Source organism: Doryrhamphus excisus, chromosome 4, assembly GCF_030265055.1.
Source record: "Doryrhamphus excisus isolate RoL2022-K1 chromosome 4, RoL_Dexc_1.0, whole genome shotgun sequence".
Taxonomy (NCBI): domain Eukaryota; kingdom Metazoa; phylum Chordata; class Actinopteri; order Syngnathiformes; family Syngnathidae; genus Doryrhamphus; species Doryrhamphus excisus.
In genome coordinates, this window is record NC_080469.1 from 27,130,823 (window position 1) to 27,158,080 (window position 27,258).

Consider the following 27,258-nt stretch of genomic DNA (forward strand, 5'->3'; position numbering starts at 1 on the left):
TGTAGCTCCCTAACGAGTGTGGTTAGCTCGTTAAGGGTTTGCTCGTGATGGCTTATTCGCTGGCCGTGGGCTCTGAGGGCTTGTCGCACCCCGTCGTCCTCTGCGGGATCCATACCTGACTCGGCTATTCTGTGACGAGTTGGCGATAGGAACCGGGTTCGGATCCCAGGATGCAGAGGACACCGTGTTCAGTTGCACTTCAAGTCTTTTAATTGGCTTACGTGACAACGAGGGGGTAACCAAGGACAACGGCATGTAAAAGGAACGAAAAGATGCCGCGGGTAAAAACCAGGAAATCAAAGTACTAACAGGGATCGAGGGGGCCACAGGGCGTGCAGCAGGAGTAGTCCACGTCGACTGGAGGGCACCCGGGATAGTCATGTAACCAGAAGGTCAGACGCGAGAGCATATGGCGTGGAGACCAGAACAATAGCCGAGTACCCTCCAGTCGCCACAGGTGGGTATAAATGGGGGAAATGGAATGAGGAACAGCTGTGGCACGTCCTGTGGCTCCTCCCAAGGTGGGAGTGGAGAAATCTAAAAGGGACAACAGAATTAGTAAGCAATACAAACAAGGAACAAGGACTATACCACCCAAAGCTACCGAATCATAGTTCAGGTGGAGCGTGACAAACTCGACAAAATTGTAGGTATCTTTCACATAAGCCAAATGTTTGTTGGAGAGTGGGTTAAGATAGAAGTCAATAAATATAGCCGTACCATATGTTTCACTACCACAATCCGATACAATTGGTCTACCCGGGGGATGTGGTGTGGGGGATTCCAAGTCTCGGGTTTTGATGGATTTTTGATAGATGAGTTCTTTGATGATTTTTCGAACTAGGGGTATCGTTTGTGTATACATGGGTTGTGTAAGTTTTTTATAAGTGGGGTCCCCTGATTGTCTTTGTCCTTCCCAGACGTACTGTTCTCTGCTAAGAATTACTATAGATGATCCCTTGTCCACCGGTTTGATAACTATGGAGCTATCCCTATTCAATTCCTTTAGTGCGGCTCTTTCCCTTTTGGTTAGGTTATCCTTTTCCTCAGGTTTTTGTTCGGCTAGTTCCCTATCTTTTCTAATTAGGGTGTGTAGGGCGGGGGAGATTGTGTTAAAAGGGGGGGAGGGGGGCAAATCGAGGGGGGATGGAACTTTGGCTATGCGCTTTTTTCTTCTTCTTCTCTACCGAAAAATTCAATAAGTCTAAGCCGTCTATGATATTCTTGCACATCCCAAAGTAGTCTTTTGTGTTTTTCCAATTTATAATTCTTGTTTTCTGATTGAGTAGGTATAAAAGGTAGGCCTTTGGATAACAGGGATGATTGTGCTCCGGATGGATTGAAACTGGGGGATAACACTTTAACATTTTAGCAATTTAGTGAAACTTGGGACCCCCCAGGGACTTTGTCCTTTGGGGGCCTACAAGTTTAAAAATCGTGTCCAATGCCTGAGCATTGCTTCAGCAGTGGACGTGGTCTGGGTATGCAGTCTGGGTCTGTGTGGAACAGATTGTCCTGCAGAAGCGGGATGGATGGTAGTCTATCCTCAATATACTCATTGAGGGTCCTCAGTAGGCATTAGTATGGTGAGTGGTTAACTAATGGGATGAAAACTGCCGCCTCCAGGAAGACCCGCTTGGCCTCTTTCCAAAGGGCCTGCAACTGCCTGGAGGTGGTCTCTTTGAATTTCTGAGTTCTACTGTTGATCCCGAAGGACAACACCAGTTTTTCCACCTTGGTGTGAATGACTGCCTTGGCGAGTAGCGCCTCGGCTACTCCTAAAGGTGGCCCCGCGGAAAGCTGTCAACCTGCAGATCTGGGAAGTCATGTGGTGGGAACCGGGACACGTTAGAATCTCCCAGGATGACAAATTTCTTCCACACGGTAAGTTTCCGGTCGACCATTTTCCTGGTGGTGTTCCAATGTCGCTGGACCAGTTGCTTTTGGCTCCCGCCAATTGAGCCGGACATGGAGCTGTCGAAACTGATGTCCGCCAGCAGCTCTTCCCATTGGCCTTCTTTTTCCACAGGTGATTTCGTTGGCGGCGTGGAAGTCAGCAGTGGGGTGTCGTCAAGTAAGTTCTCTGACTCCCAACGGCAGAGGGCCTCTGTTGCCGGGGAGGGGGCCGGGTCCATGGGGGAAACCACTTCCCCTCGCGCCATCAGGTCCAGGTGCAGGGACAGCTGGTCCCCGTACTCGTCGGGTTCCTCTTGTTGGCAAGTAATGCAACACGAACCACGTCTGCAGTTGTCGGGAAAGGGTCCTCTTGTTTATTTAATACAGCACTTATATAGACCTCATGAACAATAACGATGACGTGGATTTCCAGAATTCAGTCCCTATCTGGTCATGCCTCCTGACTGGACCTAAGTATTTTGGCAGAACATCTTGGACTCCAAACATCCGAAAACATCTTGTGTAACAATCAGGTCAGGTTGGCCTCCCCAAGTCACGTAGCCCTCTTAAGTTCAACTAGAGTTTACCAAGAAGAAAAGTCATATGCAATGTGCAAAAGAGTAGTCATTTTACAATATATTCCCCCCATATGGGGGTACCAAACTCCCAAAACAACAAATAATGTCTCTTGGTCCAGTCTTGGCCCCTTGGCACGTTACCATTTCTGAAAAGAATTCACATATGACATTCAAGGGGATCTCGCTGCCCTCCTGGAACATGGGCCTGGGGAAGGGGAAGTGTTGTGGTCTGGGATTCAAGGCCCAGGGCGAGAGCAGAATTGGTTAAGAGCAATGTTTCTGCTCACATTTTCACCGCCCAGAGGATTATTGTGCCTCTGTACAAATGGTGTTGGCCATCTTCAGTCCCTTTCTTCGACCACCCGCCGATGGTCAGCACGATGTCATCTGGAGGGACCCTTTGTAATGAGGGGCTCCTTTCGTCGAGATGAGGTGGTGACTTGCCACATCACATGTAGGAGGAGGGCGGTCCTCCGGAATGGTTCAGTCGGCGGGTTCCCTTGGTTGGCGCCAACTTCGCTGGAACATTCCCTTCCTAACTCTGACCCTATGCTTACTATTTGAGTGTCTGGTGACTATTGCAATTTATGAGTTACATAAATAACATATCCACTACACCCTTTAATATATAAATGGAATCTAACTGTAAAACAAATCTAAACAAAACACACCTTTGTGTCTATAGTGAGCGTGTAAAGTCCTTAATGCTCTAAAGTACTGTATAAGGCAACTGGAATAGTGAGTGACTGATATACTCCTAACATAGTAAGTAGTGCTGAACAACTGAACCAGTACACGTGTTACTACTGATTGACTGGTATTACCCACACTTATTAACTGTAAGTGAGTGCATTGTTGTTCAGTCCCGTCAAGTCCCTTGCCCTTCTAGATCAGTCCTGTCCATGGCATGGCGGTTTCTCAAGCAATATCAGCATAGTTCGTGGAGAGGACTCGCATAGTGACTTAAAGATGGTGATGTTCAGCTCAAGGTCCGGCTCCCTTGCCAATCATAGCAACAGTCATACCTCATGGCTCATCGAGTCCTCTGAGTCAGTGCCATCATCCTCACGATCGTCCGGATTGGGAAATAGGTAAGGCTGCTCAACCACCTTATAGGGTCCCAATCGTCTTGGCTCGTGCCACTTTCGCCTGTACACTTTGATGTACACCTGGTTGCCTGGCACCACCAAGTCACCTTTGTCGACTCAGGAACCCTGTTTTTTACCCTGCACATAGATAGCTCCATGTATGGCAGTTAACATATTTTATATAGTCAATTCATTTTGCAACTGCTCAAGTGGGGGCCCTTTATAAGGCCCTCTCAAATGCAGTGCTGGCATGGGTCGACCCGTAAGCATCTCATGCGGTGTTAGATGTGTAATTCTGTTAGTTTGCATGCGATAGCTCATTAATGCAATTGTTAGTGCATCCGCACAATTTAACTTTGCGCTAGCACAGATTTTATTGAGCTTGGCTTTGAGTGTCCCATTTACTCGTTCTACCATTCCCTGGACTGGGGATGATAGACAAACCCGAACCTTTGTTTTATTCGCAGTTGTTGTACAATATGGTTTGGGTTTGGGTTAGGGTTAGGCTAACCCTACTTTTTGCACGAACGCCGGACCATTGTCTGAACTTATTTCTGATGGTTAGGATGAACTTTTTATAATACAATTTATACACGATCTCTCGTACCATTGGCATTGTCTGCCGAACAATTGGATTTTGTAGTTTTCTATATCTTTGATCGTTCAGCTGTCGATAAACCTCTTGGGTGTACTGTTCTCGTCCCAAAATCACCACCGCGCTCTCTTTATCTGCTGGTTTGATTACGATTTGTCTGTTTGTTCCTAATTCTTTTAAAGCTTTGGCCTCGGCCCTGGAAATGTTCATCTTTTCGCGTCTTGCCCGCATGATTTGGCTGAACGCTTCCAAATCCTGAACCACGGACCTTTAAATCTTAATTCTCGCACTCGCCCAACTGAGCGATTTCAGCTGCAAAGGTGGTGTTCCACTTTTTCAGTAGAGGCTAAAAGAGGGGCCAGGGTGAAGCTGTGTTTCTGCCACATGTGTTGCTGTGTACCTGGCCCAGTGTGTTCTCATCTTGGGTTGGTATGTCCCCATGCTGGTCATATGGGGTTGACTCTTCTCCACCTGAACCGGGACTTGAACCCTGGACAATCAGATTAAAAGTCTGATGCCCTACCAACTGAGCTATCCAGGGCCTTGATGAATGAGGACAACTCACAAGGCAAAATCTTCTGGCATACTGTACTTGACCTTGCAGAGATGAAGAAGCCCCTGTCCCGAAATGGCCACCTCCAAGATCGACAGAGGTCTTAAACTGACCACATGGACAAGCCTAATATCTTCTGGACAAAGGTTGAGCCAATCACCTGAACATTAAACTTTTGATCTGAGTGTCCGGGATTCAAGTCCCTGTTCAGGTGACCAGGTGGCCACGAGCCCTCCAACTAATGCACCTGCAGTTTAAGTCTATGTTCTGGATTATAAGTGTTTCGCCAAGAGTAAAATTGGGTCGAGCGAGAAGTCCTTTCAGGCAAGAAAACAACAAAAAGCAACACACACCAGCCGTGACTCAGACAAAACACGGAGCGCCGTCTGATGACGTCGGGAGTGTCGTCCCCATGCAACTGGGAGCCAGTCGCCTTTCGTCAGTGGAGAGGAGTCACCGTCAACGCCTGTGGCTGTGCCTGTACTGTGGGAGTCCTACACACAATTTCCCGCTGTCCAGTTCGCCCAGCACGCCAACGCTCTTCCTCCACCAGGGATATTCCCCAGCTGCTGGCACTGCCCGCTCCAACCACACCGGCTGCGTCATCCGCTTTGGTGGGCCGACTTCTAGTGGAAGGTACGATATCCTGGGCGGGGGAAGCTTCTCCTACCACAGCATTAATTGACTCTGGGGCGGACGAGAACTTCATTGATAGCGGACTGGTCAGTTCTCTCAACATTCCTACTGTTGAGCTTGTCCCCCACAAGAATGTCCGCTCGCTAGATGAACATCACCTGGCATGCATTACGCATCAGACGTGCGCCACATCCTTGGTGCTGCCGGGTAACCACCACAAGGTCACAATTTTTTTTCTTATGCCCTCTCGCTCAGCTCTGTTATTACTCGGCCTCCCCTGGCATCCCGTGCGTCACTTTGCAGAGGCACATCCACTCGACAATTTAAATTGTTCTCCGACAGTGTTTCCCAACTTGGCATTGGTGGTTCAGTGGTAGAATTCCCACTTGCCAAGCGGGAGGCCCGGGTCCGGTTCCCGGCCAATGCAGTATATCTCAGCTTATACCTTTCTTTAGAGCTCATGTTGAAAAAGTACAAAGGCTCTTCTCCTGCTAAAGGGCAGTATTCAGAATGACACCTGTTGTGGATCCCATTACGCCAGAAGGTGCTTGAATCCAAAGAGTATGACATTTTTGATGTGTTGTCATTCAGCGCCACTTTGCAGAGGCTCATCCACTTGACAGTTGAATTTTTTTTCTCTTACAGTGTGTCCCCACGTGGCATTGGTGGTTCAGTGGTAGAATTCTCACTTGCCAAGCGGGGGCCGCGCGCGTGTTGTTGACATTTGCTGCCAGCCAATCAGGATGCGACACAGACGTCAGACAAGCAAAGAGACTCGCCTGCCGCGCGGGCATGATTACCATTACCATTACCATCTATCAGGGATGGCAACTGAATTAAGAATCAATGCCAGAAACCTGCAACAGGATTTCAGATAATGTTTTGATGCAGACTGGTCATGATGCCTCTGAAGTTCACCAAAGCAGACCTGACTTAAGGTGACTACACTTCCAAAGTTCCCAGTGATGACTGAACCTCTCGCTTTTTGTGTTCCCCGAGAAACTCGGTCAGCTGTGGAATTGATCAAAAAGGCCAGGTTAAGCAGAAAAAGGCCTGCTTAGCTCGCGGGGGCCGCGCGGGTGTTGTTGACATTTGCTGCCAGCCAATCAGGATGCGAGACAGATGTCAGACAAGCAGAGAGACTTCGGAGAAATGAAGTCAGGTGTCCGAATCCCGTCTAAGCATCAGTCAAGTCACCATTTTCTTCTCCACAATATATATTTTTTTCCAATTAATCCCTATATGATTACAAACTATTCCTATCAGGCTTATATTGATACCAGTGCTTGAAATAAAACACAAAATCAATGCAATGTAACAAAGAATATTTATTCATCAGGTTACCATGCCACACTCAAAAACACTCTCAGAAATAATAAATGAATACTAATCACAAGCTATGAATAATAAAAAAAAAAAGTTCATTTATTTTGCTGCCGTTGTTTCTCCTTTTCATAAAAAGGAGAGGCCTGGAACTCCCTCCAGCTCATCTCTCTTTCCATCCCGTTCTCTCTATAGATGGAGAAGACTTTGGCAGGGCAGTAGATGTACTTCCCTGCTTGCCCTGGAAAGCCAGTGTGGATGTGGGGGCTGTTCGGATCCTGCTTCAGCTGCATCCTGCAGAACCGGCACTTTCGGACAGGGGGTGGAGGAGATTCCTCCCTCTTCCTCTTCTGCTGTTTTTCCCTCCACCCTCTTTCTTGTATCATCGAGCTCTCGCTGGAAGAAGTCTGTTTGACTGAACTTTTGAAATGGCATCTTGGGGTTTGTCAGACCTTCTGCACCATATTTTTGGAACACTTTTGTGGGGCAATAAAAGTATCTGACAGGGCCCTGCTGATAAAAGTCATGTATTGATGTCCCATCCCCTTGATATTTTGATTTTGGTTGACAACAGCACAGACATGTTTTTGTTTGAGTTTTTTTGACACGGGAGGTGGTTGCTCCTGCTCCAATGGGGTATGAGCAGGTGGTGGTGGTGGTGGTGATGGTGGAATGACCATAGCTGCAGGCAGTGTCACGACAGGCACAGCAGAGGTAGTGCTTAGCAACTGCCAAAGCTGCTGTGTATGTTGCAGCTTCTCTGGGCTGGTATTTAGTGAAGATGATGTATTGAGAAATTTACTGTTGTGTTTCATGTATTTGGGAATATGCAATTTTGATGTTGGATGCAGCATGCTGTTGGGGTCTTTGCTGGACTTGTGGACAAGAGTGCCATACTCCCGAACCACAAGCTTGATCATGTCCTCGTGCCCGCGGTGTTTATTAAGGAGCTCGTCAATTGCCGACTTCTTTGGAGACGGCCAGCGCTTGTGGTCCAACACAAATACTCTCCCTCCAGTCTTCACTGGTCCAGTGCGGGCAGCAGTCGGAGAACATTGGATGGGCAATCTTCTTGTGGGCTCTAGGCAAAGAAAACCATGAGATACACATTTGTTATTTGGTTCAAACAAGATGCAACACTATTAGATCAAGGGGACACATGATTAGTTTAGATAAGTTTTTACCTGGCTGTGGCTGAAGCTCAGAAACAGAAGCTTTATTGTCCAACTCAGATGCTGGGATAGGGGCCACATGACTAGACATAGTCGCAGTAGCAGTTTGAAGAGGGTGAACAGAGTGGGGAACAAAGTTGAAAGCCTGGTGGGAGGTGTGGAGGAAGGCTGCACTGGTTCTGCTCCCTGACCAGCTCCTTGATCAGACAGGATGCCTGGAGAAGGAGCACTTGTGGCGCGGCCGGGGTCCTTCTTGGTTTTATGGTTGTCCCAGTCTAAAGGGACCGAACAACACTCCCTGTACTCCAGGCCAAACCTGGACAAACTTTTCTTCACCAAAGACCCGTCTGGAAAAAGCATTGAGGGAGCACATCAGTGTAGGGTCGAAAACAGGCGGGAGACAAACGCCTGGCAGTTTCAGGTCCAGCAGACACTGATAGTTCCAGCGACACACTCCTGTCATGGCCTGGGCCTGGAACAGCTCTGGGGACACCTGCGTGCCGGTCACCCATTTGGCCTGGTGGAAGTGGTAGCCCTCCTGCTGCGATGTGCCTCTGATGGGGATCCAGACAGGGACTGCTGCACGCTCACCTGGCACATGGTTTAACTGTATCGTTCCTCCACGGCGGTACAGTATGCCCCCTTCCACCTCAGGATCACTGAGGCAACCGCGCAGAATGTGGACACGTTGGATCTTCCATCTCTTTAGCATGGAGGGCTTATTTAGAGGGATGCCATTCGGATCTGTGGTCAGGTGAAAGTGTCAGGTTCAAACTCCTGTGACACTTGTAAAAACACTTAAATACATGCTATGCAATGCATGTTTTGAAGGCTTGAACCAGGGACCTCATGTTTTAACACTCATATACTTGTTTTTGCCCGCTTCTATTTGACAACTATATAACTTGCTTCGCACACTTTTTGACTTTTCACACTTATATAACTTGTTTTTAACTTGTTTTTAACTTGTTTTTAACTTGTTTTTAACTTGTTCCGGCAACGGGATAAATATTATTCCCATATCCTGATAACGAACTAGAATGTTGTGAGAAACGAACTAGAATGTTGTGAGACATTGAGGTGCCTGAGGCAGAGGACGGAGGTGATGACTCCTCTCCTGCGGAGACAGGCTGGCCACCTGTTTTCGCACGGGCGAGTCTATAAAGCATTTGTTTTCTCAATCCCGGTTAGAGTCTGCTGTGAACTGTGCACGAGTGCCCAGCTTTCGGTTTCCAGATTACTCTACCGGGGTGTTTTTGGCTCTCCGCCCTCTGTCAACGGTAAGGTATGCTATTCTGGATCTGAACTGTGTTGATTGGAGTGTTATGTGGGGGCATGGGGGTGACAGCTTGTGTCTAGCATAATAACTCATGATGGGAAATGTTGTGAACTGCTGTGTGTTTTATCATTAAATATCATTAATATACATACAGCCGTTGTTTGTGGTCATTTCTCTGCTGCGATCTCTCCGAACCTGTAACAAGCTATTTCATAAAACAGCAACGCGCGCAAGGGTGCAGTGCGTTCCGCATAGCAGGGGATGTACTGTCGACTGTAACCACACAGTCCCAAAAAGGACAGCATTTCACCCACCGTGGAAGGCTTGGGATGCCTGAGGATGGACGCACGATGGGCGTCCGACATGGCGCAGCCAGCAGCTGAGAGAACACGACCCAGAAAGGTGACAGTTTTCCTCCAGCATTGTAGCTTTTTGCGTGAGACTATGAAACCCAATTCGTATAGACACAGCAGCACGGCTTCCGTGGCCTGCAAACAACAATCAGCAGAGTCAGTGGCGAGGAGGAGATCGTCCATCCATCTGGAAGCTGCAAAACTGACAACACCTAGTGCAAATGATGATTGAACAAACCAGGGCTGTTCTTGAAACCTTGGGGCATGCGGGTGTACTGGAACCATTGGCCATGATAGATGCAAGCAAAATACTTTCAACTCACAAAAACCTACGTCAAATGGACCGTTGGACCACACCCCCTCCGGGATGGTGTCCAACATGGGTCCGGAGAGTTCGTGATCTGTCAGTGTTTTTAGCTCGTACCTGTCAATCAAGCGATGTTGAACAACGGACACGTCTGTGCATTGGCACACCACACGATACGCCGACTCCGAGGGTGAGTGTTGTACCTGCGGTACCTCAGGGAGCGGCGTCCAGTCTTTAGCTGCCAACAACCGTTTCACCATGGGACCCAAGAACTGTTGTTCATGTCCTGGGGCCACAGCCAAAGAGATGTGTGGCGCCGAATCAGGTGTGCCTTTGTACCAGGCCTGTTCCAACTTAACAAAATAGACGCTGGCCGCCACCCCCTCAGGACCTGCGAAAAGACGAGAAGAATTTAACCACTACTCCATACCTTCCTGATATGTCATATCCTGTTGTGTGTCGTAAAACAATGTGCAATGTAACGGGGGTGGTGGGAGGCATATACGTGGCCTTGGACAGGATCCATGGTTTCCACGTCTCATAGACTGACACCACACTGCTTGGTGACGAAGTCCGAGTCAGAAGGCACCAATAAATGTCGGCTGTTGTGGTTGCCGGCAGTTGTTTGAGCAGGTATTGTCCTCCTGTACTTTGGTTGTTGCAGTCCACTGTCGTGCCATCTGGCAACGTCAGGGTTAAACCAGAGTCTGTGCACAAAATAGTAGCATTAGAAGCAGTCAATATGTCACGACCAATCAAGTTCAAACCAGTTGGCACCGCCGTCCTGGCCTTGGTCGTATTGACCAGCAGGGGAAGTTTGAGAAGCCGCTTGCTGTTGCTGAGGTCGGTGGAATGGGCCGCCCCGCCCACGTGAGCCTCCTTGTGACTGCATGCCTGGTGGTTGATGAGCCCATGGTTGCTGTTGCTGTTGTTGTGGGAGCGACTGCAGTGGTCCTGATGGTGGCCACTGTCCAGTGCAGGTGAGGCAATCACGTGCCCAGTGGTCAAGAGCTGAGCACACGAAACAGCCAGTGTAGCCCTGAGACGGTCCACCCCTTCTCCCACCTCGGTTAGACATGCCACCACGCCCCTGCCACATTATGTTTTTCTCTTTCTTTTTATCTGAGGTGAACTCTCGTTCTTTAGCTAATTGTAATTTCAACAGTTGTGCTGCTAAATCCTTTTGTGTTTTATCTTTTTCGTCCTCCTCCTCACGGTGCCTGCGCATGTGGTGTAACAAGATCGCTTTGTATGATTTTTCTGTTTCGACTGACAGATTAGGAACATCTTTTAATTTATTAGCCACTGACGAGGGCATTCCAGCTAGCACTGCCGCTCGAAACAGTGTGGTCACAGACAGCGGACATCTCCCCAGGCCAAACTGAGGCCAGCTGTGAGGCGCAATACCTCGTTGATCCATGGGTCTGCTCCACGGGCCAGTGGAGGCAACTTATGACACATGCCGTCAATGTCTGTTATGGTAAAAGGTGTGTATACCGTGTGCTGGCTCGCCACGTCAACTTTTAAAGGCATAACTGTTTTAGATCAAGCCCCTGTGTTGTCTCGTCTCACAGGGGCTGGTGAAGATGGCGTTAGGGATATGTCATCTTCCGATTGGGTATCCCGTTCCGCCGTAGGTGTTGCCGGCTGGCGCCTGCTGTAATCTGCCTCAGCAGGGTGTCGGCGCCTGGTACTGCCTTCTGGCAACACATTAGACATGTCAATTTGTTTTAAAATCTTAGATACGCTTTTACTGTGTCTGGCCGAATCTATAAGGGACATGTTTTGCATCGCACCCGTGCAGGAAGTCGCACCACCAGTCTCCACTGATGGGTCGCCAACCTGTGGCGCGGGGCTGCCTATGTCTGTTGGGGGATGGCGCCTTCCTTGTTGTAGGGTCGGAACGTGTCTATTTAACTCCTCCCCATTAATGTCGACTTCTCCCTGGAATCTTAGAGAAGGATAGACTCCACTGGGAGGGTTTGGATCGGACGGGGGTGCCGATGACGTGACCACTAGGGCGCTTCTCGCCTTCGACTGTTTTTCCCGCGTCATGTACGGGGCGGCCAAAGCCAAGCTTGCCATCCCCATCGAATGAATCATTCGCCTGGAATCTTCTAATTTTTTCAGCGTATTCTTAAGTTCTGACTTCTGCCAGAATGACGCCTGCTCAATTTTCTCCTCCACCTGTCTTATTTATTTCATAATCTTTTCCTCCTCCCGTCTGAACTTACTCTGAACCTTCACAATATTATCCCTACTCTGTCCATCACACACTTCCCATATCTTACGTACCATCTGTCTATCTTTATTCTTATCCTGACTTACCAAGCCCCTCATAACCTGACCTTCCACAAAACCAAACAACTCACTTTCTGACACCCTCGGGGGACCCCCACACATTTCCTACTCCTCACATTCTCGGCCCAACTCACCTTCCATTCTATTCCCACAACAATTAAAACAAAAAACAAATACAAAACTGATAGTTGCAAGGATGTTGAGCAATAATGAAAGTTATCAAATAGACCCTGTCTATTTAAGCATCCATGTGAAGCGTTCCCCTCACCGCCTGCTGGTGTACTGCCCTTCACTGGACCCGAATGGAGCGTTACATTTACGGCCCTCCACCCAGTTGGGTACGCCGACCCTTAGCGGTCCCGGACCACGCAGTATACTGGAACAAACACTGGTTTTCTCAAAACTTCACAATAATGTCACAAAACATACACTATGTCAACACACCTGCTAGCGTAATAATATTATCAGACACACAGACACAATGCTACCAGGTTTCCACCAAATTTGTTATTGACCAATAGCAGAATTTGAATAAACAGGTTTCTGCTTACCTTTTTATTTGTAGAGGCGCGCCTGTAGTGGAAGCCCAGAGCATCGAACTGCAGCCTAAAGTAAGACCAAACCACACAACACAACTCCCCCTCCAACCACGTTGGGCGCCAATTGTTGGAATTTGACCACCTGTTCTTAGGTCAGTGATTCCTGTGGGTGTCGTGTTGGAGGCAAGAGATGACAACAAACTTGTCAGTTATATGGTTTACTCTCAGACCAGTCAGATTACACGGAGCTCCGGGCTCATAAGTCTTTCCCTAACACCTGCAGAGACGTAGGCTTTACTTACAGGTCAGAACAAATGAGTACAGCTAACTGTCCCTGCCCGGCTTTTATTATGCTAAGAAATGTCGGTAGATCTCTGGCGTATCACAGGTGGCCCCCCTCCTTTCCTCGGCTGACATCTTCTCACCAACGCAGGGCGGCCGGGGTGGAGCGGTGGAGCCAGCCGTTATCGACAGGCCGTGGCTGCCGACGTCATGCTCTCCCGTTATCTGTTGTTAGTCAAAATTGTGAATGTGTAGTAGCGCTCCGGAACTGTATGTGCCTGAAAGCGATTATGTGTCCTGTGATTTGCCCAAGGCTACTTGGTTGTACTTGATTAAATGTAGTGCATAGTTATATGAGTGAGACACAAGAAATAGGAGACAAACATACATGAGACACAAAGAATAGGAGACCAACATACATGAAATCCTTCAATATCTAATCTAATCTAATGAACTACAATTCTGAGAGTTGATGTGGTGTCAATTGGCCAAAGGGGAATTCAAAACAGAGGCTCGTGGCCCATGACCGTTTCTGTGGTAGCTGGAGACTTCAACCAGTGAAATCCATCCATTTTCTGTACCGCTTATTCTCATCAACGGACTGTATTCCCCACCCGTTACCAGCATGGGGACATTCCAACCCAAGATGAGAACACACCGGACCAGGTACACAGCAACTTACATGGCACAGACCCAGTGTCACACTGCCCCTACTTTTAGCCCAGACTGAGGTCCACTTTTGCAGCTGAACTAGCTCAGTTGGGAGAGTGTTAGACTGAAGATCTAAAGGTCCCTGGTTCAAGCCTTCAAGCTTTGAGTATAATCCTGATTTGCCTTGTGACTTGGCAAATAGTTTGGAAAAAGGACCTTAACTTCAAAATCCCGCCCATCCAGCCAACCTTCAGTCCACTGAGACATCAAGGCGAGCCTGAGGTTGGCTCAGGTGCTTTTTTCACCTTCAAGCCTCATTTCCAATTGTGATTTCTTGTTTTGTTGAAGAAAAGCCCATTATTTCTGGAACATGTTTAATGAACTACAATTTTCCCTCCAAAGGAGAAATCTTTGTCAATTTGGACAATTGTCAATCTGCCCCCACTTTGGACAAATCGTTGTGATTCATTGTTTGGCAACTGCTTTGTGACCTCGCCAGTCCTCTTAACAGCCCATTCCCATTGATCCCCATTCACATGTAAAAGATCCCCGGGTCGAAACTGGGTGGAAACACGGCCGTTCAATTCCTACTTTTACAAAAACATGGGAACAAGGACATGTGCTTGATCTCTGAAGTTGTGTACACGAGCAACTGTCCCAGTTTGGACACACAATACATATTTCCCAGATGACTGATTGGGTGCATCACTGGCCTGCATGGAGGGGCTGTGGTATCATTGCGTGTGTGGCAAAGCGAGCGGGGTAGGTAAATTGCTGACAACTTCACCTGGGGACTTTCACCCCAGGATGTAACAGGTTGGATCAATCACAAACTCTACATTAACCCCAAAAATCCCACACAACAAGATCGTGATTTACAATTATAAAAGTAGTTATTTCATTAAACAATTCTCTTAAAATGAGCCACAAACCATGAATAATACAAAGAAAGTGGTGATGGGAGGAGTTATCAAAAAGAAAAGAGGCCTGGGCTGGGCTTACCACGACAGCCGTAGCATAAAAGGAGGGATCCAAACCACACTGCACCCGTGACTCAGCAAACCAAAAGTGGAAAAAAGGGACACAGGGAAACTGCTGCCGCTCTGGGCCCTCAGCACCTGCCAACGAAAAAGAACGTCCTTAAAAGCATAAAAGCAATTTCAAGAGGGGTCTGTCAAAGAGGGATTCAGGTAACCCTCTATGGGCTCACGCTGACACTTTTGTCCAGGCTGTATTGCCAGTGCTTCAGCCGCGGTGGATGGGGACGACTGGAGGAGGAAGAGGAAGGAGAAAGAAAGAGGCAGGTCCCGGAATCGACACCTCCAAGATCGATTGAGGTCTTAAACTGCCCACATGGACAAGCCAAATATCTTCTGGACGAAAGAGTTCATGGTCAGACAAGACAAAGGTTGAGCCAGTCACCTGAAGGTTAGATTTTTGATGTGAGTGTCCGGGATTCAAGTCCCAATGCCTCCTTTTTGCCCACAAAATACAAGGGCAACAGGACAATCCCTTGGTACTTTATGGAAACGAGTGAGGCGCCTGGCTTTTAACTGGAACTGGAAAGACTTGTGTAGCCCCGCTCACAAACCAAGTGTCTTCCTCACATGCACATGTTGCCAGCTGATCCTTGACATCAGCTGTCACAGACATTCGTGTCATTTGGGGAACTCATCCTGGTCCACGTTTACCTCTGATTTGTATTTGAACTCAAATCAACAAGTAAATAAGTAAGCATACACTACCTGGTAAAGGACAACACAGTTGATTGCTGCAGGGTAAGTCGGTTCCACCAAGACTTGAACTTAGATAGAAGAGGATAGTGGGGTCCACTGCCCCCATTGCTCTGCTCCTTGCAGTCGTGGTGACCAAGAGGTTTGTTGCCGCTCTGCTTTGACATGCTGTTTTCTTTACCTTTCCCCGGTCTTGTCGAGGGTGTTTCGCAGGTGGGTGGGTGGTGTGATGTTGGTTATGGGGGCTGGTAAGTTGCCGCCGTGGGCTTTTGTTGTTCCTGGAGCACATAAAGAAGGTGGCCAGGGCCCCGTTTCACGAAGCAGGTTCAACCAACTCTTGAGTCTAACCCCGAACTCTGAGTTGATCTACTCTGAGACAGGAAACTCTGAGTTACGGGTTTCAGAACAGGTGATTTCATTTGGTTCAATCAACACAGAGTTTGTTCACTCTGAGTTAAGCGTGTGCACCACAACTTTAAAAAGCCCTGATCATTGGAGCCCCGTTCCCTCGATTCACCATGGCAATGAGTGATCGTTGCCATGGTGAAGAAAAGATCGTCATATTTCAGTCCTCTGGAACTGGATATATTAATGCGGTCATACGGCGAATTTGAAAGCGTTTTTAAAAAGTAAAGCAACATTGAAAGCGTTTTTAAAAAGAAAAGCAACACGGCTGCAGCAGCAAAAGAACGTGAGTCGGCGTGGGAGAAGATTACTGCTCGAGTCAATGCGTAAGTTTAAATTTATTATATACATTTATGCAATCACAATGATATTAGGCTACAGATGCAAACAAGTAGAATGGTGTTACAGCTACAATTTATGTCACTTAGATGTAATCCCACCGGCGAAAAAAGAACGTGGAAGCAGCTGAAGATGAAATATAAAAACATTGTTCAAACAGGTAAGCCCTCAGCATAACAGTCAGGGTGCCTCTTTTTAATCATGTTTACCACTAAATATCATTCAGCGGCTGTTTCAGTGTGCATTATCTCCAACATAATATTGTTTTCACACACATAAATGTCCTCGCCTGTATACAGTTAAATCAGACATATGAAAAGCAACATCTAACTTCTACTCAGCCAACAGAAAGCGGGCAGATGCCCGCAAAACTGGCGGAGGACCACCCCCACCACGTCTGACCAAGGCAGAGGAGCTGGCCATGAGTCAGACTGTCGGGAGGCCAGTCGCAGAGGGGATCCCTGGAGGAACCTCATCCTCGGACATGATTACACAGGAGCCACCAGCCTTGATAAGATGTAATAGGCCTAGGCCTCAAACTTCTTTTGGGCCTATAGTTCAATGTTAATTTCCCTTTCATGTGTTTTTCTTTTGTCTCAACAGATTCTGAAGGCGTACTTGGTCTAGTGGATCCATTTGCCACTTTCACTGTAAGTAGCCAATAGTCCAGAGATTATGCCATATTTAAAGTATAGCATAGTGAAACACAACACTCTAAACAGGATGATGAAGATGATGGGACCACAATGTCTGCTGCCTTCTCTGTGGTGTCTGAGAGGGAGCCTGAGAGGCCTACAGAGGTAAAATCTTGATGTTACTGATTTCCTCTCCATTCACATGTCTTTACATGCTTTTGTGGATTATAGTGACTTTTAGCCTACACTGAAGTATTAACGGATTCTTATCCATTTTAACAGAGCATGGCTGGGCAGCAGGAAGAGGGTCCCTCAACCTCCACAGCACAGATTGACACAGTGAGATATTCAGTAAATTCCAGAGGTTAATTCAGTGGAATTCATGTGCAACTGTATAATGTCATCCTTATGTGTTCCCAGCTACCACTAAAGAAATCTACAAAGTGCATTTATTAAAAACAGTACAAAAAACAGAAAAAGAAATGGTGCTGCTGGACCGCCAGATAACTAAAACGGATCTGGAAATTGAATTATTAAAACACAAGTTAGAGGTGGGTGCAAGGTCATAGGTGAATTGTGTTGATGATTGTAACAATTAAAAAGTAAGAAACCATTTTTTTTCTTATTTGTAGGAAATAAAGAAGACCAAATAAAAAAAAATTTGTCTTTCTGTTTATTTTACTGCTGTTGGTGATGGTGATTATGAAAAACGACCAAACTGGCTTTAAACAGGCGCGACAATGAATGAATCACACCGGAGACAGAAAGAAACTCGAGGTTCATTGAAGAAAACCTGGTCCCGACCAGGTTATGTTCACAGAGTCTGTTGCCATAGTAACTGACACCGAGGTTAAGTTATCTCTCTCTGTGAAACAGGCTGGAGTTACTCCTCTGTCTCTGGTTTGACTTACCTCCCTTTTTGAAACGGAAAACTCAGAGATTCCCTCATTTCAGGGTTAACATACTCCGAGTTTTCACTAAACCTGCTTTGTGAAACCGGGCCCAGTACAGGGGTTGAACCCGTGACCTCGGCGTTATCAGCACCACGCTCTGACCAACTGAGCTAATCGGCCACAGGACACCATTGCAATATTTGATGTATTTTTATTTTATGTACCCCGAAGCAGACTCAATCGGTACGCTGGGGTCTGAGGGCGATAAGTGGGGACCTGGTGGACACCTTGTTTGTCCTCTTGACAGGTATTTCGGGACAGTTTAACAATTGGCTTTTGATGGTGGAACAAGCTAAAACGAGGAAAACGGACCGTTAAGCATGCCTGGGAGTGTCAACCTCACCCTGGTTAGACGCCCCCAACCCGACATACATTGACGCCATAGGTATCCCTCGTGGCGTCCCAGAGGAGTATAAAATTATGGATCAGGTTAAATCCAGTTTTGCTTTTATCATCCCTTGGATTTCCATGAACCATAATACCGGTCCATTGGACCGGTCTCGCCCGGACGAGTCTCTTGCGAGACGATCCAAGATAGTGGTGCGCACAGACGCAGCGGCTCACGGCTCTCCCTTTCAGTGCTTTTTTGCTTATTTCATGTGTGTTTGTCTATGGACTCTATCCACGTATACATCGGCATTACACCACTATACCCGACAGGACCTTGTGGACATCGGCTACCGACACAAACTGGCAGTTTGCAGAGACTTTCATCGTCGACACAACATCCCAGACGAACTAGCGAGACCACCGGGCGCTCCGTGGATTGTTGTCGGGTCTGGAAAGAGGCGCAGGCGGCGTCGGGAGCGCAAGCAGAAGCGGGGTCGCAGGTCCGGCCTACTGCTACGGCTACGAAACAATCCACATAAGCCACCCCTGCCCAGTCTGTATCTCACCAACGCCAGATCCATTACCCACAAAAAGGACGACCTGGAGTTACAGCTTGAGGGAACCCGCTACATTCGTGACTGTTGTGTCCTTTACGACCAAGATGGCGGCGCGTGAACAACGTGAGGCTCAGCGTCTCTCCAGATTTTGCAAATTCGCTGTGTTTTATCTGCTCCTCGCTGTTTTTTTCATCCAGTACAGTGCTGCTTTAACATCCTATAGCAGACAGGAGCTCCTAGACATAAAGTCCTCCAACTCGGACCGTTTTATCGCCGATCTCCGACTCATCCCGGAGATCTCCAGGACACTGGAGGCTGCCCACTCCACCCGGCCGGGCGGAAGTGCTCGCAGACGGCGTCGAGATCGTAAACAAAGGCGGGGTAAGCGCGGAGGGCTACGAGCTAGGCTAAAGCTAACACCGCACCGGCTCCCTTTACCCAGCATTTTCCTTGCTAATGTCCGATCTCTGATCAACAAAATGGACGAACTACGACTCTGTATCACCAACAACAAACGGATTATGGACTCCAACGTCATGATTTTCACAGAGACTTGGCTTAACAGCAGTATCCCGAACAATGCTATCGAGTTAGCAGGACGCTCCATCCTTAGGGCAGACAGGACTGCGGACTCTGGTAAAACCAAAGGTGGAGGTTTGTGCATTTATATGAACAATGCTTGGTGCACAAACTCTGTTATCACAGAGAGTCACTGCTCACCCAATGTGGAGTTTCTCATGGTAAAATGTAGACCTTACTACCTCCCAAGAGAACTCACATCGGTCATTGTCACTGCTGTCTACATGCCACCAGATGCTAACGCTAAGATTGCAATGAAGGAACTGCATGTAGCCATTAGCAAACAGCAAACAAGACACCCTGGCCTGCTTAAGTACTTACCACTCATCCAACGTGTGAAACCCACAGTGAAGACAATAAAAGTGTGGCCTATGGGAACAGACTCTGTGCTACAGGACCAGTTCAAGCACACAGACTGGAGTATGTTTGCAACCTCAGCAACCACTCACTCCCATACTGACATCGAGCGCTACGCTTCCTCGGTAATGGACCATATCTCTGCCACCATTGACGGCGTCACCACAGAGAAACGGATCACCATGTACCCCAATCAGCGGCCCTGGATGAACAAGGATGCCCGTCTACTGCTGAAGGCCCGCAACACCGCCTTCAGATCTGGAGACGCACAAGCCTACAGTACAGCAAGGGCTAACCTGAAACGGGGCATCAAGCAGGCAAAGCACTGCTACAAGCTGAAGGTTGAGGAGCACTTCTCCAACTCCAATCCCCGACGCCTGTGGCAAGGCATCCGAGTCATCACGGACCATAAACCCACCAACCCCTCCCCCCCTCCCTCTGACACATCCTTCCTAGATGAGCTCAACAACTTCTACGCTCGCTTTGAGAAGGACAACCACACATCTGCAATAAAGGCAAAATGGACAGCTGATCACCAACCACTAACACTCTCCACTACTGACGTTGAAGCAGTGTTACGCAAGATCAACGAACACAAAGCTGCAGGACCTGATGGCATCCCTGGTCGTGTTCTCAGAGCATGTGCTGGTGAGCTGGCGGGGGTCCTGACGGACTTATTCAACCTTTCCTTGGCCCAGGCGACTGTCCCAACCTGCTTTAAAACCACTACCATCGTGCCAATACCAAAACACTCCGCCCCAACGTGCCTAAATGACTACCGTCCAGTGGCGCTCACCCCCATCATCTCCAAGTGCTTGGAGCAGCTAGTCCTGGCACATCTCAAATCCTGCCTTCCCCCCACCCTGGACCCCCACCAATTTGCCTACCGTAAGAACAGGAGTACAGGAGGAGTCTCCACAGCACTGCACTCTGTCCTCTCACACTTGAACAATAAGGACACATATGCCAGAATGCTCTTCATAGACTTCAGTTCAGCATTCAATACAGTCATCCCCTCCAAGCTGGTAGCCAAACTCACAGACCTGGGCATCACAGCTCCTGTCTGCAACTGGTTACTGGACTTTCTAACTAACAGGCCGCAACATGTCCGGCTGGACCACCACTGCTCCTCCACCCTCACCATAAACACCGGAGTACCACAAGGCTGTGTGTTAAGCCCATTCCTCTACTCTCTCTTCACCCACGACTGCAAACCCAAACATGGCTCCAATACCATCATTAAGTTTGCAGACGACACTACAGTGATTGGCCTCATCAACAACAACGATGAGTCTGCCTATAGGGAGGAGGTGGACTACCTGGCTGCGTGGTGCAAGGACAACAATTTACTACTCAACACAACAAAAACAAAAGAACTCATTGTGGACTTCAGGAAGAATGCCGCCATGCATCCACCAATCTCCATCAACGGTGAGACAGTGGAGCGTGTGGCCAGCTTCAAATTCTTGGGGATCCACATCTCACAGGACCTCTCCTGGCCTACCAACTGCTCCAGCCTGGTCAAGAAGGCTCACCAGCGCCTCTTCTTCCTGAGGACCCTGAAGAAGAACCACTTCTCTTCAGACATCCTGGTGAACTTCTACAGATGCACAATCGAGAGCATCCTAACCAGTTGCATCACAGCCTGGTATGGGAACTGCTCTGTCGCGGACCGGAAGGCATTGCAGAGAGTAGTCAAATCTGCCCAACGCATTGCCGGAGCCTCACTTCCTGCCATCGGGGACATCTACAGGAAGCGTTGTCTCAGGAGGGCATCACAAATTGCCAAAGACTCACACCACCCAGCACACAGACTGTTTGCCCTCCTACCCTCAGGGAGGCGCTATAGGAGTTTACGGACAAGAACCACCAGGTTCAGGAACAGCTTTTTCCCAACAGCTGTCTCCTTGCTGAACTCTGCCCCCCATTGCCCACCCATTCCACTACTTACATCCCCCCGCTGACCTATGCCCTCCCCCATCACTTCATTGCACTATTGTACTATTGCACTATTGTACATATACTATCTGTTGATTCATTGATCATACTGTTTATAATTTATATAATCTGCAATAACCATACTCTACTCTAGTCACTCCATTGCAATACTGTATATATTACTGTTATTATATATTGTCATACCCATACTGTTTATAATCTGTATAATCTACAATAGCCATATTATAGTCATTTATATCCTTGTACATATCATCACTGTATTATAGTCATAGCCTATATAGTTTTATTTACATAGATCTGTCCATACTAATGTACTCTGTATAAAAATTGCACTTCTGGTTGGATGCTAACTGCATTTTGTTGCCCTGTACAAGTGACATGAGCAATAACAATAAAGTTGAATCTAATCTAATCTAATCTAATCTAATCTAATCATCACGGAGACCTGGCTCAAACCGACGATCCCCGATGCTAGCGTGCAGCTAGCCGGCCGCTCTCTACACTGCTGGGATCGAACATAGGACTCCGGTAAGAGCAGAGGTGGGGGGGTCTGTATTTACGTGCATGAGGATTGGTGCAACAACAGCAAGATCATAGAGACTCACTGCTCCCCTGACATTGAGTACATGTCCGTAAGATGCCGGCCGTATTTTCTCCCGAGGGAGCTAACTGTTGTCTTGTTGTTTTAGGGCGAGTGAGTACGGCCGAGCGTAATGCCAAGGTCATGGGTTCAACTCCCTGTACTGGCCACTCTTCTTTATGTGCTCCAGGAACAACAAAACGGCGACAACCCACTGGCCCCCATATCCAACATCACACCACCCACCTGTGAAACACCCTCGACAGGGCCGCTGAAAGACCGGGGAGAGGTAAAGAAAACAGCATGTCAAAGCAGAGTGGCAACAAACCTCTCGGCCACCGAGACTGCAAGAAGCAGATCAATGGGGACAGTGGACCCCATTATCCTCTACCCAAAATTTAGACCACCAGTGTAGAGAATGCGGACCGTGAAAGAACAACAAAAGCCCCCGTCGACAACACCCTGGCCCTCATAACCAACAGTACTCCACCACAAGGTAAACAGCATGGCAGCAACAAATGCCCAACCAAAGCGTCACAGACAAACCCCATTGGATTTCGAGTCCAACGCCTTAACCTCTCGGCCACCGTGACTGCTTGGAAACGACCAATGAGGGCAGGTGACCCCATTGTCCTAGAACCAAAATGTTGCTGATGTCAAGGATCAGCTGGCAACATGTGCATGGGAGGAAGACACGTGGTTTGTGTGAGGGGCTACACAAGTCTTTCCACTGCTAGTTAAAAGCCAGGCACCTCACATCGTTTCCATAAAGTACCAAGGGACAACAAAGCAAGAAAGATAAGGGATAGGTAGGAGAGGGGAAAGATGCGACCGCCTTTGTTGAGAGCCAGAGAAGAAGCTCTCCTCTCTGCAAGGTCAAGTACAGTATGCCAGAAGATTTTAGTTTGTGAGTTGTCCTCGTTCTACAAAGTCCTGGATAGCTCAGTTGGTAGAGCATCAGACTTTTAATATGAGGGTCCAGGGTTCAAGTCCCTGTTCAGGCGGTGAAGGTAGGCCCCTTCCCTGAAATGTTAAACCTACTTCTTTTATCCTCCTTCTGTGGTCAGTACACTATGCCAGAAGATTTCTGATCCTTCATCCTCAACACCGAGAAGGCCAAGGAGATGACCGTGCACACAAGGAATAACTTGTTTAAGTAAACCTTTTCGACCTAGCACCTTTGCGATCTTCCAGGACTGTGGGTAAACACAATTCTCAATAATTAAATTGAAGAAATGAGTTTCTCAGGGAGCACAAGGAGCGAGAGGTTCAGTCATCACTGGGACCTTTGGAAGTGTAGTCACCTTAAGTCAGGTCTGCTTTGGTGAACTTCAGAGGCATCATGACCAGTCTGCATCAAAACATTATCTGAAATCCTGTGGCAGGTTTCTGGCATTGATTCTTAATTCAGTTGCCATCCCTGATAGATGGTAATGGTAATGGTAATCATGCCCGCGTGGCAGGCGAGTCTCTTTGCTTGTCTGACGTCTGTGTCGCATCCTGATTGGCTGGCAGCAAATGTCTGAGAATTCTACCACTGAACCACCAATGCCACGTGGGGACACAATGTAAGAGAAAAAAATTCAACTGTCAAGTGGATGAGCCTCTGCAAAGTGGCGCTGAATGACAAAACATCACAATGTCATACTCTTTGGATTCAAGCACCTTCTGGCGTAATGGGATCCACAACAATCATGTCAGCTGTGGATGCAACGTCAATTCGTTCTTGAAGGGCAAGTGACAAAAAGAAGTACATGGTTCAGAAATCAGCTGCCAAAGTTTCACTGACCAAGCACCCAGGCACTGCTGGGATTTGAACCCAGGATCACCTGTTTACTAGACAGGCACTTTGACCAGCTTAGCCACAGTGCCAGCTGTGCATCTGGCACCAACACAAAAACAGTCCAAAGTCCAAAACATGTGTGAATTGAGAGTCCCTGTCAGGTTCAAACTCCTGGGACACTTGTAAAAACACTTAAATACAGAAGAGACAGACAACAATATTCAAAGTTACTCGCAGCGAGGAGAGTGAAACAACATACCCAGTGACATGCCGCTCCACCCTGAGTATGCCATTCATGCTCCTCTCTCTTTATTTTCTTTAGGAGGTCCCTAATACATGGTCGTGCAACTCTAAGGGGAGGGGGAAGCAAGCAGTTGCACAAGCTGTACTTGTTGTCTATGTGTGTGTGTGTATGTGAGAATAATTACTTTTTGTGCATGTGTTCTTATCTTGGCACATTTTGCACGATGAAACTTCTTCAAGGTTGCTGCTGGCATTCCCAGGCACCTGCAAGATTAGTGGTGTTGGGAGTAGCTGGTCAGCGTCTCGGAATGCTGCTTCAAAACACTCAAGACTATTGTCCCAAAGGTGCCAGGTTGCATCGAGCATACGGGAGTCGTCACCCAGCTGATCCGGGAGGCACGGGAAGGCAAAGGAGACCTGGCAGTCCTGTGGCTTGACCTTGCCAATGCCTACGGGTCTATCCCACACAAACTGGTGGAAACCTCGCTTGACAGACACCACATTCCAGGCAAGATCAAGGACCTCATACTGGACTATTACAGCTGCTTCAGTTTGAGAGTCACTTCCGGAAAAAAGAAATCTGCATTTCATCGGCTAGAGAAGGGCATTATCACGGGATGCACCATTTCAGTGATATTGTTTGCCTTGGCCATGAATATGCTGGTGAAGTCAGCAGAGGTGGAGTGCAGAGGTCCACTCACCCGCTCTGGTATGCGACAGCCCCCCATCAGAGCGTTTATGGATGATCTGACAGTGACTACAACATCAGTCCCGGGCTGTAGATGGATCCTTCAAGGCTTGGAGCGTCTCATTAGCTGGGCCCGGATGAACTTCAAGCCAGCCAAATCCAGGTCTCTGGTGGTGAAGAAGGGAAAAGTCACAGACCAGTTTCGCTTCTCAGTCGGAGGCACCCAGATTCCATTGGTGGGGGAGAAGCCAGTGAAGAGCCTGGGCAAGATCTATGACTGTACCTTGAAGGACACCGGAGCACTCCAAGCGACATCAGAGGAGTTGGGAACCTGGCTGACCGCAGTGGATAAGTCAGGATTACCAGGCAAGTTTAAAGCCTGGATCTACCAACACGGCATCCTGCCACGCCTAGTCTGGCCGCTGCTGGTCTACAATGTGCCACTGACCACCGTCAAGGGCTTCGAGAGGAAGGTCAGCTGTTTCCTGCGGAGGTGGTTGGGCTTACCGCGAAGCCTCAGCACCATCGCCTTGTACGGGAGGAGCAACAAGCTGAAACTGCCCTTCAGTAGTCTGATGGAGGAGTTTATGGTCAACCGAGCAAGAGAGGTGCTGCTGTATAGGGACTCTAATGATATCAAAGTCTCCTCGGCTGGCATAGAAGTACGAACTGGCAGGAAATGGAAAGCTCATGAGGCGGTAGACCAGGCTGAGTCCCGCTTACGACACAGTGAGCTGGTAGGAACAGTGGCTTCCGGACTTCACCAAGGCCCAGGGAAAGGAAAGGCGTCAGCTGATCCAGGAGGAAGTCCGAGCAGGGGTAGAGGAAGCCCGCTGTACCAGGACAGTAGGGATGCGGCAGCAGGGAGGATGGACCCGATGGGAGGACGCAGCTGACCGGAAGATATCGTGGACAGAGCTTGGCGATCTGAGCCACACCGGATTGAGTTCCTCATCCGGTCGGTGTACGATGTGCTCCCAAGTCCGTCCAACCTCTTTCGCTGGGGCTTGGCGGAGAATCCTCTCTGCCCTCTCTGCCGGAGTCCTGGATCACTGGAACACATCCTCAGCTGCTGCCCAAGGGCACTGGGGGACGGGCGCTACCGCTGGCGCCATGACCAAGTACTGCGGGTCATTGCAGAGGCCATCAGCACAGGAATCTCCACCAGTAAATACCATCAACCAACAAGGCAGTCCATTGTCTTTGTTAGGGCTGGGGAGAAGCCGAAGCAGTGCCGGAGTCAAGCAGGGGGGCTGCTGGCAACAGCCCGAGACTGGCAGCTGAAAGTCGACCTAGAGAGACAGCTCAAATTCCCAGAGAACATCGCAGTTCTCAGGCCAGACATAGTCCTGGTGTCAGAAACAACTCGGCAAGTGGTCCTGCTGGAGTTGACTGTTCCCTGGGAAGACCGGATGGAGGAGGCCTTTGAGAGGAAGAGGGCCAAGTATGAGGAGCTGGCAGACAAATGCCGAAGCAGAGGATGGAGGACCCGATGCAACCCCATCGAGGTCGGGTGCAGAGGTTTTGTAGGCCAGTCTCTCATTAGAGCACTCACGATGCTGGGAGTGAAGGGTCAGCATAACAAAAGAGCCATCAAGAACATCACTGACGCAGCAGAAAAGGCGTCCAGATGGCTGTGGATCAAGCGGGGAGATCCGTGGAGAACAAAAGCTACTTAGACACAAGCCGGGACTGATCAACTGTTCTGACTGATCTGGGTCACCTGGGCGAGGGTGTCTGTTGTGAGACCCGAAACACCCAGTGAACCCAGGATACAACACTGATGATGTGTCTAAGTTGCACCGAAAGTGTATGTCAAAACTCTATTGTCTAAGCAAACGGATATAAGGGTGATAACTTAACACTATAATAATTTAATTTACATTTTATTCTAACATTTCCCTCCTGTTTATCACACATTTATCTGTTTGCAGTCCCTCCTAGGCTCTCCTCTCGGTTTTCACCTAGCAGGTCATCTATGTCAGAAATTGTGCTTACACCTGAACGGACGTGTTCTCGTCGTCTGAGTCAAAGTACTTGTCTTGGTCAGGAAACAAGTCAGGGGCATGTCCATGATGGCTATCTGAGTCGTCACTGTCATCGCTGCCACCTGCCACCAGTAGGGGGTACATTTCATTTACCTTGTTGTCATTGGTGCCATGGCTAAATCCACAGTCCATGTGATTGTAACCTTCAAGATAGGGATACAACATCCACATAAGGCACACAAAAGAAGGGCAACAGCAAGTGCAATAAGCACGGACATCACATAAGGAGACCATTGTCCCCAAAGTTTTCTCCAGTCACCAAACACCTCAGTGTCAACACCAGTGTTCCTTCATCTTGGTGTTTAGCGCCTTCAAACCAGAAATCGCACGCAACAGCATTCCTGTGGAATCTGTATTGTTGGGGATGGACATGCCACATTGGTCGCCAAGCATGGCGCACACACCTTGCTGATGTGCCAGCAGTTCATCCAAGGCGATGCGATTCTGGAAGGCCATGAGTGACGTGGCATGGAGTTGTTCTCCAATTGCTGTGAGTCCGACCTCGGTGTAGTTCCC

General features: G+C 48.4%; 1 protein-coding gene, 2 non-coding genes and 1 pseudogene across 3 annotated transcripts; 1 reads left to right on the forward strand and 3 right to left on the reverse strand.

Moving 5' to 3' along the window:
- Positions 1-7,911: 7,911 nt before the first annotated feature.
- On the reverse strand, positions 7,912-9,759 carry LOC131128721 (uncharacterized). The gene is made up of 3 exons (XM_058071828.1): positions 9,712-9,759; positions 9,435-9,608; positions 7,912-8,585 (listed from the first exon to the last, which is right to left on the reverse strand). The coding sequence occupies exons 1-3, from the start codon at positions 9,737-9,739 to the stop codon at positions 8,101-8,103; spliced, it is 687 nt and encodes a 228-aa protein (XP_057927811.1). The 5' UTR covers positions 9,740-9,759; the 3' UTR covers positions 7,912-8,100.
- Positions 9,760-17,663: 7,904 nt separating this feature from the next.
- Positions 17,664-17,738, reverse strand: trnai-gau (transfer RNA isoleucine (anticodon GAU)). Its single transcript has one exon. It is a non-coding gene; the product is annotated as a tRNA-Ile (tRNA).
- Positions 17,739-19,455: 1,717 nt separating this feature from the next.
- LOC131127816 (uncharacterized) lies at positions 19,456-26,523 on the forward strand (annotated as a pseudogene).
- trnat-agu (transfer RNA threonine (anticodon AGU)) lies at positions 23,779-23,852 on the reverse strand. The gene has a single exon. It is a non-coding gene; the product is annotated as a tRNA-Thr (tRNA).
- Positions 26,524-27,258: the final 735 nt, after the last annotated feature.

Coding starts and splice junctions, on each gene's coding strand:
- LOC131128721 (XM_058071828.1), bottom strand. CDS start 9,739: ATGCCCCAAGGTTTCAAGAACAGCCCTG. Junction 9,609..9,711: donor AGGTTTCAAGAACAGCCCTG/GTTTGTTCAATC, acceptor TGTTGTTTGCAG/GCCACGGAAGCCGTGCTGCT. Junction 8,586..9,434: donor GGCATCCCAAGCCTTCCACG/GTGGGTGAAATG, acceptor ACCTGACCACAG/ATCCGAATGGCATCCCTCTA.